Below are 9974 nucleotides of genomic sequence, written 5' to 3'. Positions count from 1 at the left end.
CCCCGCCCCGTGAGATTCTCCTGTTCTGGGGTGCGGTTGACGCTATGGGTCAGCCCACAGCTCCCTCTGAAAGCCAGGAGACAGAGCTCACTGAGGTGGTGCCGAGTGAACTGCTCCCTCATTGCGAGAAGGTACAGGCCCTACTCGGAGCACTGAGAAGGGCCGGCCAGGTGTCCAGCTCCTGTAACGGCTCATGAGAAGTAACTGGTTTGGCACACGAGGCACCCCGGGCTCTCCAGTGGAGCTCATCCACAAAACAGACACCGTGGAAATGCCACAGCACGAATTTAGATCTCTGCAAGACTTAAAACTACAAGAAACAATAAAACCGAAATTGAGTTTCCCATAAATATAGAATTATGTTACAGTGTCTCAGGCAAAGCAGCTGCTTTATGGAAACAATATTTCAGGAAGTACAAAAGAACACAGCTGAAAGGTTGTCATATGCTGGGTCTGAATTTAATAGTTTTCACAAATTCAACTGCAAATCGCCCCCAGTCTGTTGGAATTTGACCACAGTCAAGTTTCGGGAAACCAAAAGCTGCCTCTCACATGTAATGCATGGAGGCAGGCAGGTTCCCATCGGATGGGAGCCAAATGAGGTCTGGGAAGCGGCCCCCGCCCGCTCAGGAGCCTCTCAGCCTGCAGGCCAAGCAACCCCTGGTCTGTGCAAAGCAACGGAGAGCCATCGGCCCCTGGCCGGCTCTCCACTCTGCTTCCTGCTTCCCTCTCTCCAGGCTTCCCAGCTGCGGCTCAGGAGGAAGACGGGCTAGGAGGGCCCCAACCCTGCTCCATTCTTGGGAGGTCAGGAGCAACTCCACATGGGGTCTTGCAGTGGTTCCTGGGGTCAGAAAACCTGGGCTGAGCCCTACTCCACCACTGATGGACCACATGGTCATTGTACTCTCTGAGCCTCAGGTCACTTAGCTGCAAAAGAGAATAAAAACCTCTCAAGGTTACTGGGAGACTTGAATCCAATTAAATAAACTAAATATATATATGCAAAAACCCTTGGAAACTATACATGAGAGTTTCTACTTGAAATCAGCCACCAATTCTTTTTACTGGTGAGCCAAGGATATCATACCTGCCGTTTTCCCTTCCAGGGCGGGAGGATGCGATATGTCTGTGGGAGGGGAAGTGCTTTCCAGGGTAGACGTAGACATGCAAAGAGGTGGAGGGTAAACGCATTGCTGAGGGACTTCGCCAGGAAGGAAACTTTCAAGGAATGGCTGTGCTCAGGTAACTGCACGGAACCTGACAGCGGGACAGCTGGGAGAGGAAGGCAGAAGGGAGGAGGAGAGCGGAGGGGCCCCTGCCACTTGCTGGGCCTGCTGGAACGAGGCTGCTGTGGCACCGGCCCAAGCACTGAAGGGAACAAGGTCTGGGAGGGAAGCCAGTCAACTGCTTGCGTGACCCTCACACTGATGCTTCAGGACTAGACCTCAGCCGCCACATCAAAATTGACTTCTGTATAGTTTTGATACAATTTGGGAATTTTCTAGAGGGACCCCAGGACTCGGAACAGATGGGCATTTTCCTTTGATGCTGACCCTTAAATTTTACACAGTTAGATCTTACTTGATTCACCCTGAGTGAGAATGTGTTGTTTACTCAATGGAGGGCTCGGAAAAGCAAGGGGGATATCCAGTCCTCAGGCGGCTGGCTAGCAGAGCTGGGTGATGCATGCTGGACACCGGAACGCCTCTGTACTATTAAGGAACACCCAGGGTGGGGCACCCTGGTTTACTACCTTGGGAGTAGAACCGGCCAAGGGGCCTCTGAGATCCTCGCTCCAAACAGAGGCAGCCACTCAGACTGTGCATACTTCTTTCTTAGTAGACTCTGAACTCCATCTCGGAGGAGACCCAGAGACCACGACGGGCCTTTGTACTTACCTTCCTGTAAGTACATGACCGCCTGGGAATAGTTCTGCAAAGCATGATGGGTCCTTCCGAGGCTACTATACGACACGGTCTTGGCCACCAAGTCGTTCATCTGTGCGGCGATGCTCAAGTGCTGCTCCTGGTAGACCACAGCCCTCTCGAAGGTGCCCAGGGACTCGTACGTCAGGCCCAGGTTCCCATAGGCTCGGCCCTGGCATGTGGGGTTGTTGGTTTCCTCCGCAATCTGCAGGTCAAGCTGGTGGTACTGCAGGGCTGTATCATATTCTCCCATCTGCTGGTAGACGCCCCCCAGGCCACAGGCCGCGTCGCTCTCCAGAGCTCGGTCCTTCATCTCTCTGGCGATGTTCAGCTGGCGTTCAAGGCAGGAAATGGCTTGTTCATAATTCCCTAATTGGCTGTGCAGACTTCCCAGCTCTCCGTAGGCCTGGGCTTTATTAAAGGCCTCCCCCAGCTCATGGGCGACTACGAGCCTCTTTTCAAAGCACACGAGGGCTTGCTGCAAGCTCCCCATTGCCCTGTGGGATGTAGACAGAAAAGCAATGATATTATTTTGTGCAGGTGCAGACATGCTAAAGCCCCTGAGAAAATGAAAAGCATTTGTCACTGTCACTTACTATAGAAGCTCTTAACTCCTCTTCTAGCTAAAATCTATCATGTGCCCTTAGAGTGAGATGCAGGGGAATTTCATAATCTGGAAAGCAATTCAAAAGTCATCCCTTAGTGACCTTCCCAAGAGCTTGAGATTCAATGGGATATACACCCCAGAGGAAACATAAAATATATTAATAGGCACAATGATAGCAAGTGAACTGTTTGGTTCTTCGGGCCTCCCAATTTCCACTACCGCTTAGACTATGTTTTTGAAATCACTTTACAATGGCCATAAATCTTTCACCCCGAGCCCCTCAGAGCACTATGTGGGTGATGATTTAGTTTGACCCTTGCCCTTGCTCCACTCCAGGAGCCCTAATCCCCTGCTTATCTGAAGAGGCCATATATTCTGCCAACACAGACACCTTCTTGCGTTCCCCATAATCAGAGGGAAAGCATCACCTTGGCCAACAGTGTGTCCTTTTGTGCTGCTAAGAGATGACATGATAAAAGTGGGGAGAACATGGATTTTGGTGGCACACAAAACCACTTGTGTGGGGCACACGGATTCCTTTCCCTGAGCCTCAGTTTCTGGATGATAATAAATCCCGCATCCCATAGCAGATGATAATAAATGTAGAGTAATCCAGGACTGCTATAAATATGAAGCAAGATATCTATGCAAGGTACCTAGCATGATGATATGTTTATTCATTCCTGCCATTATCAGGTGGCTTTCCCTAAAAGCAAGTAAACGAGGAACAGGTAATTGGTGGGTACAGATGATGTATGAAAAAACACATTCATGTAATGTGGGAGACATTCAGAAAAGATCGGTTGAATTGATTCATTCATCTTTCCCATTCTTATTATCTCTTTTATCCTGCTCATTATGGTGTAGTCATAAAGTCAGTACAGCTAGAGTCAGAGAGCCCTGTGTTTGCCTCTCAGCTGTCCCTTTGAAGCTGTGTAATCTTGGAGATTAACCTAACCTCTCTGGGCCTTAGTTTCTTCCTCCACAACACAAGAGCAATACTATCGTGTTTCCCCCAAAATAAAACCTAACCAGAAAATAAGCCCTAGCATGATTTTTCAGGATGCTCGTAATATAAGGCCTACCCCAAACGTAAGCCCCAGTGAAGATCATCAGCCAGACGTGACTGTTTGAATACGTGTAGATTTTTCTACATGAATAAATCAATAAACGTAGATTGTTGGAGCAAAAATTAATATAAGACCCGGTCTTATTTTCAGGGAAACACGGTATCCTCTGCTAAATTCACAGAATCATTGGAAGACCCGAATGAGATATGTATGAAAATGCTTTGTAGTTAGCAAACCACCCACCCGGTAGCCATAAAGTTGCCGTGACCGTCACAACTGCTCTTTGTGCCTCTGTCATTCTTACCTGTGTCCATTTCCGAGGCCCCGGTAAGCCTTGGCTTGGTCTTGCATGCGATTCAGACTCTGAGCAACGGACAAATACTGTTCGTAGTACTTGATCGCTTCCTCGTAGTCACCCAGGGCCTCGTAGCAATCCCCCAGGTTGCCGTAGGCCCGGCCCCTGTCGAGCACAGACTCGTTTCCACTCAGCTGCTGCAGCATGGCCAGCTGCTGCTCAAAGTAGCCAATGGCTTCTTCCATCACGTTCATGTTCATCTTTGTGATGCCCATGTTGCCATAGACCTGGGCTTCCAGGCTCGGATCCTTCAGCTTCTGCCCTAGATCCAGCTGCTCTTCGTAGCACTTGAAAGCCATGGTGTATTTCCCAAGGGCCATGTAGACGGCAGCCAGGTGCCCATGGGCTCTGCACTCCCCCGGCAAGTCGCTCAGCTCCTGATAGACCTCCAGTTCCTGGGTGTGATAACCCAAGGCCTTGTCGTATTTCTGGATCATTCGGTATGCAGTGCCCAGGGCCGCATAGGCACTGGCCTCCAGTCGTCTATCCTTTACATGGTGAGCTAAACCCAGCTGCTGCTCATAGAATTTTATTGCACCATTTATATCTTTTTTACAGATGAATATATCGCCCAGGTTCCCTAGGGCTCGAAATTTCGCCTGGGAATTATTCAGGGACTGAGCGAGAGACAGCAGGTACTTCTGACACTCCTCAGCTTTGCTGAAGTTCAGCAGAGCCTTGAAGGCCAGGCCCAAGTTGCAGTAGGCTTTTGCTTGGCTCAATTTGTCGTGAAGGTCTTTGGCCAGTGCCAGGTCCTGCTCATAATACTTCACGGCCTCCTGGTAATTGCCAAGGCAGTAGTGGGCGTAGCCGAGGTTGTGGCAGACCTTCCCTTCGCCTTCCATGTCTTGAAGGTCAGGAGAGAGCCGGAGGTACTGCTCATAATAGGGGGCGGCTTGGACGTACTCCCCCCGAGAGCAGTGGAAGTTGCCCAGGTTGCTGAGGGCCCGGGCTTCGCTCTGGATATCACGCAGCTCCCGGGCGATGTTCAGGTGGTTCTGATAGTGCTGCAGGGCTCGGTCGTGGGCCCCCAGGGCCTGGTAGGCCACAGCAAGGTTCCCGTGAGTGGACGCCTGTGAGGCACGGTCATTGACCTCCATGGAGATCTGCAGCTCCTGCCGGTGGTACTTGACCGCCTGGTCGTACATGCCCAGGGCGTTGTAGGCATTGCCCATATTCCCGTAGGCACGGCCCTGGGCCGCGTAATCACTCAGCTCCTGGGCGATGCACAGGTGGGTCTTGTGGAGTTTCAGTGCAGTGTCATAGTCACCTTTCATCTGGTGTATAATTCCTGAGAAAGAGAATCAAAGAACAGAAAAAGGTTAGAATAACTGATTAGCGATTTGGAAAAAAATGTAATTTGCAACTCAATTTATACTCAGATACACTCCAGATGAATTAAGGAGTTTAAAATAACAGAAGGTAGAATTAAATATTTATTAGCTCTCCAGAGGGGAGCTAGATTTCTATGCTTTGAAGCAATAACAACAACAAGAGGACGCTGACAGATTTGATTATGAAAATAAGATGTTTTGTACTACAAATGTATATCTAAAATTAAAAGGCAAACACAATATTGGAAAATATATGAAACATATGAAAAAATTCAATAGGTATTGTTGATAAAGGCAAATTCAGTTTGATTTAAAAAGATATCAAGACCCCAACTTACTAAAATAGGCAAAGAATAGTCAGTGTGTGCAGACAACTCAGATCCAAGAATATCCGATATAGAGTAACCAGAGGGGAAAATGCTAATTTCTTTTGATAATCAAAGAAATACAAAATAAAGCAACCCTGAAGTACCATTTTACTTTTACTAAATTAGCAAACAAAAAATTTAAACAACAACCTGTACCGGTGAGGTTGCCCTGAAATTGGTCAACACATCAACTGACCTACACTGGATCAGCCTTTGGAGAAGCAGCATGGCCGAGAACCACAACCCCAGTCCTGCTCAGACCCTGCAATGGGGATGTAGTATTCTAAGGAAATCCTTCAACAAGTGCGAAAGCTGTACGTATAACAATCTTCACTGCAGCAGTACAGAGTAGTGGAAAAGCAGAATCATCTTCAGTAGCAAACACTGGGGGACATATATCAATTCAATAGAGGACTATACAGTCCTTTAAAAAATAATTATGGGGCCAGCCGAGTGGCGTGTTGGTTAAGAGCTTGGGACACCAGCTCTGAGCAGCAGGGCCCCGGTTCGGATCCCACATGTGGGCCAGTGACTCTGCCCTCTACAGCTAAGATGGTAAACAACAGCTCGACCTGGAGCTGGGCTGCCGTCAGTCGCCGGTGATGGCGTAGGCTGCCCTGCTGCAGTGGGCTGCCATAAACTACCGTGTGTGGCCGGCAGCCAGTGTGAGTGGCCGGCAGCCAGTGTGAGCTACTATGAGCCACTGTGAGCCGCCATCCAGAGGCCGGCAACTGATCTGCCTCACTCGGGAAGAACACAATGATAATGCCAACATGGGCCAGTGAAGCAATGTCCTCCACAACTAGACTGAAGAACAAAAGGACAGCAACTTGTCTGTTCCCTTTCCCCCGATTCCCCAACGCTGTCCCCCTGCCCCAATTCCCCAATAAAATCTTAAAAATAATAATAATAATTATGAAGTCTATGCAGAAAAATGGGGGAAAACAAATTCTTACAATAATGTTAAGGGCAGAAAACAATGCTGCATGCTCCCTGTGACAACCAGGGGGAAAAAAATGTGTGCACATGGACAAGACCTTGAGGGGATTATGCAAAAAAAGAAAGTTGCCTTGTTAGGTGATGGGATTTGAATGATCTTTGTTCCAAAATTTCTTGTAATTCTGCTATATAGCTTTTACTGTAATTATAACAGCATTTGAAACAATCCTCATGAACTATGCTCTAGCTGCTAAGCTACTGTTTTCACAGTGAGATATGTCATAAATGTAAAAGTAGTTCCAAATGAGCATAAAAGTAACTTGGAAGGTGTCTTCAAGGTGAGCCTGGTTCATCTCAGTTGGGGCTGGCTGAAAGGCACTGGAAAGGGTGGAGGGAACCTAGTAAGCAAACAGGTTTCTCATTGCCCTTGGTTCTGAACACGCTTTTCTATGCATCAACGTGGGGGTTTTGCAGTGGTGACCAAAACCTGCAGAAGTACAAAAACTCAAACACACACAAAGATTCAAAAACACCAAGATGGGTTCTTGTTAAAATGTCTGAACTGAAAATAGAGCCATTGAGAAAGAAAGCTATCAAAATCCAGTCTCAACAATTTGCTTATATCTATGATGAACTTTCATCCATCCATCCATCCATCCATCCATCCACCCACCTAAACACTGACCCAGCAAACATGAACTGAGTATTGTATACTAAGCCTTGTGGCAGGCAGCAGGGGTAGAGGGAGACATGAAGACGGGAGTCTGTCCGCAGAAAGCACACAGGGCCATAAGGGAGAGATGAAACAGAGTTAGTATACATAATAAATGCCAAGGTGAGGTGGGGACAGCAGAGCATGTCAGGGCCACCCCTCTGGTCTTGGCTTCCTCCCCTGCGTGCTATGGAGCCCTGCCCTGCACAGAGTCAGGCCCTCTCAGGGCCCAGCCATCTCCTTGACATTAACTGGGCTTAGTAAATCATTTAGTCTCTCTGAGCTTTTTTAAGTTCACCTATAAAATGAGGAAAATAATCATGATACCAACTTTAGAGGGTGGTAGTAAGGATCAAATGAAATAGTCTATGTGTAAGTGCACTGTAAACTATAGAGTGACATTCAAATATTAGTTATTGAAATTATTATATGCTTCTGGGAAAGGGCATTCTGGAGATGGTAAAGATTAAAAAGCTATGTCTATTCTTCTGTGTATTTTCCTGTATGCATATTTCAAAATTTAAAAATAAGAAATCATGGTACTCTATGCAATGCAATAACATGGTACATTAAAAATGGTAAAGTAGAAGGATATATGTATACATGGAAAAAGTTACAATATATTAATGGGATATATGGTTATAGAACAGTAATATTTTTATTAAAACATTAATAGGATATGTGTATATACTTATATGCTTACATTTATACATACACATACAGCATCAATTTATTTAAATGTTAACAGTAGTAATTTTTTTTCCTTTTTGCTTATCTGTATTTATCTGTTCTTTCTCCGATGAATGCATAACCCTTGGTTTAAAAGTTACTGAAAGTATTTTTGAAACTCTAGTCCAATAAGTGGAGTAATATGCCTAAGGATTGGGTCATGGTCACTCCCCTAGGTTGGAGACGTCACTGGCCTCCTAGCTGAAAGGGTCAGAGGTTTCCAGAGCCTGTCTCGAGACTAGAAACTCTAAGTTGCCCAAGAGTTCATACCTTAGCATCACCTGGAACCCTTTCAGTGGTGAAAAGCTACTAGCGACAGAAACATTTCAGTTCTAAAGCCATGCATTTGTCGTGTACCCTTACATTGTTTTTCTCTAAAGAGAAAGAAATTAAGATTTCACATTTCCAGGTATCCTCGGAGGAAGTGAATTATTTACTCCCTCTCTCCTCAGCTTCTGTATTTCTGAAACGAGGGTCAAAATATCTGCCCAGCCATGAGTCAGTCCATAGCTATGGACAGAGCCCGAGCTGGGGAAGCAGCTGCAATGCCCAAACCTCCCCCTGGGCACTTTCTCTCCCTGTGATGTCTTTGCATTGATTTTTTCCCCCACAGCTTTTGGATTTCACTGTAATGATTTTTAAGCCAATACAATCACTAGTTGGTCGCTAAGACGATGTTGAGAGGAAGCAAGCAGTGTGAGACCTTCAGAAAAGGCAATCAGAGGAACCTGGGGTTTCTGCCTGCTCCCTCCCACCAGACACAGGCCTCCTGCTGGCCTCCCCACTTCCCCACTGGTACCCCATCCGACGACGGATGCTGGCTGAGTACGTGGAAGGCACACTATGATGGAAAAGGGACAGAACTGTAAGTCAGGAGTGCTCTTTTACAAGCCTGGCTCCCACCTCATTCCGCTGAGTATCTCTGAGACAGTCACTTTATGCCTCTGAGCCCTTTCTTCTTTTTTTAATTGAAAACTTTTTGGTGTGTTTTTTTTATCATCTTATTAATAATGTCAGGCTATAGTCATCCCAAAGAAATGGTATGAGAAACATACTAGTGTATGCCAATAAGCTTTGTAAACTCTAGCATGCCATCTAAAGGTGGCCTGAGCAGTATTTAGAGAGTGCGAGAAGGGCAAAGGAATTCTGTCTCTTCGTCTTCTGGCCTGACAGTCTGGCCTAGTTAGGAGGGAGCAGTTGGGACGATAATGGCTACCCAGGGTTCAATGATTTGTGAAAGAAACTGCCTGCTGGTGATGGCAAAATGATCTGATCCTCAGCCAGCTCGCCCGCACACTCTCCTTTTCTCCTCCCCCTCCTTCTCCTCGGACTCTTCCAAGGGTCTAGAAAAAATCATAGGAAGAGTCTCAAAACAAAGACTCCTGGACACAGGCAAAGGGAAGAGGGGATGGACCTGGCTGGGCGGGAAGTTTTTCATCTGCCCTGTGTCTCCGCTGTCCCAGGCGCTGCCAGCCCAGAGAATTCTGAACGGAACATTACACGCTCTTGGCAGCCTTTCTCTTTGTTGAGGCAACATGAAAGCGGCCCCGTGAGCTGCCAGCAGAGTGACTGCACACGCTGAGGAGATAATCTGCAGATCCTCCTTAGCTTTGGAGACCACAGCTTGATTTTCCAAGGCCGTCACTCAGATGAAGACTTACAGAGGGCCTGTCAGCAGGGGTGCACGAGGTGACAATGCGCTGCTGGGAGGGGAACTAAATGAAGATTAGTGGGGCAGAAGAGCTCACAAAGCCCGTTCTCACAAGGGTGTGTGGGGAAAGGACACGTGGTTATAGACTTGTACATCAGCACAGTAGGCCTCCACCCAGACGTCAGGAGTGGTCACTGCCACGAGAATAACACCTGCTTCAAAGCACTGTCGTGCCGGCCGAATGGCTCAATTGGTTAAGAGCTCGCTCAAGAGTGCGAGCTCTG

The 9974-nt window shown here is 47.3% G+C and overlaps 1 protein-coding gene across 5 annotated transcripts in view; it reads right to left on the bottom strand.

Annotated features, from left to right (window-relative positions):
• Positions 1-9974, bottom strand: part of TTC28 (tetratricopeptide repeat domain 28) — a 681749-nt gene that overhangs the window by 112004 nt on the left and 559771 nt on the right. For all 5 annotated transcript variants that reach the window (XM_019643162.1, XM_019643163.1, XM_019643164.1 and 2 more), the window contains 2 exons: positions 3907-5248; positions 1899-2422 (listed from right to left, as the gene is read on the bottom strand). In XM_019643162.1, the coding sequence (XP_019498707.1) occupies positions 1899-2422; positions 3907-5248 (1866 nt within the window). The remainder of the gene's footprint in view (positions 1-1898; positions 2423-3906; positions 5249-9974) is intronic.

The sequence above is a fragment of the Hipposideros armiger genome, unplaced genomic scaffold (assembly GCF_001890085.2).
Source record: "Hipposideros armiger isolate ML-2016 unplaced genomic scaffold, ASM189008v1 scaffold_75, whole genome shotgun sequence".
NCBI classification, from domain to species: domain Eukaryota; kingdom Metazoa; phylum Chordata; class Mammalia; order Chiroptera; family Hipposideridae; genus Hipposideros; species Hipposideros armiger.
This window is presented reverse-complemented; position numbering and strand designations above follow the sequence as displayed.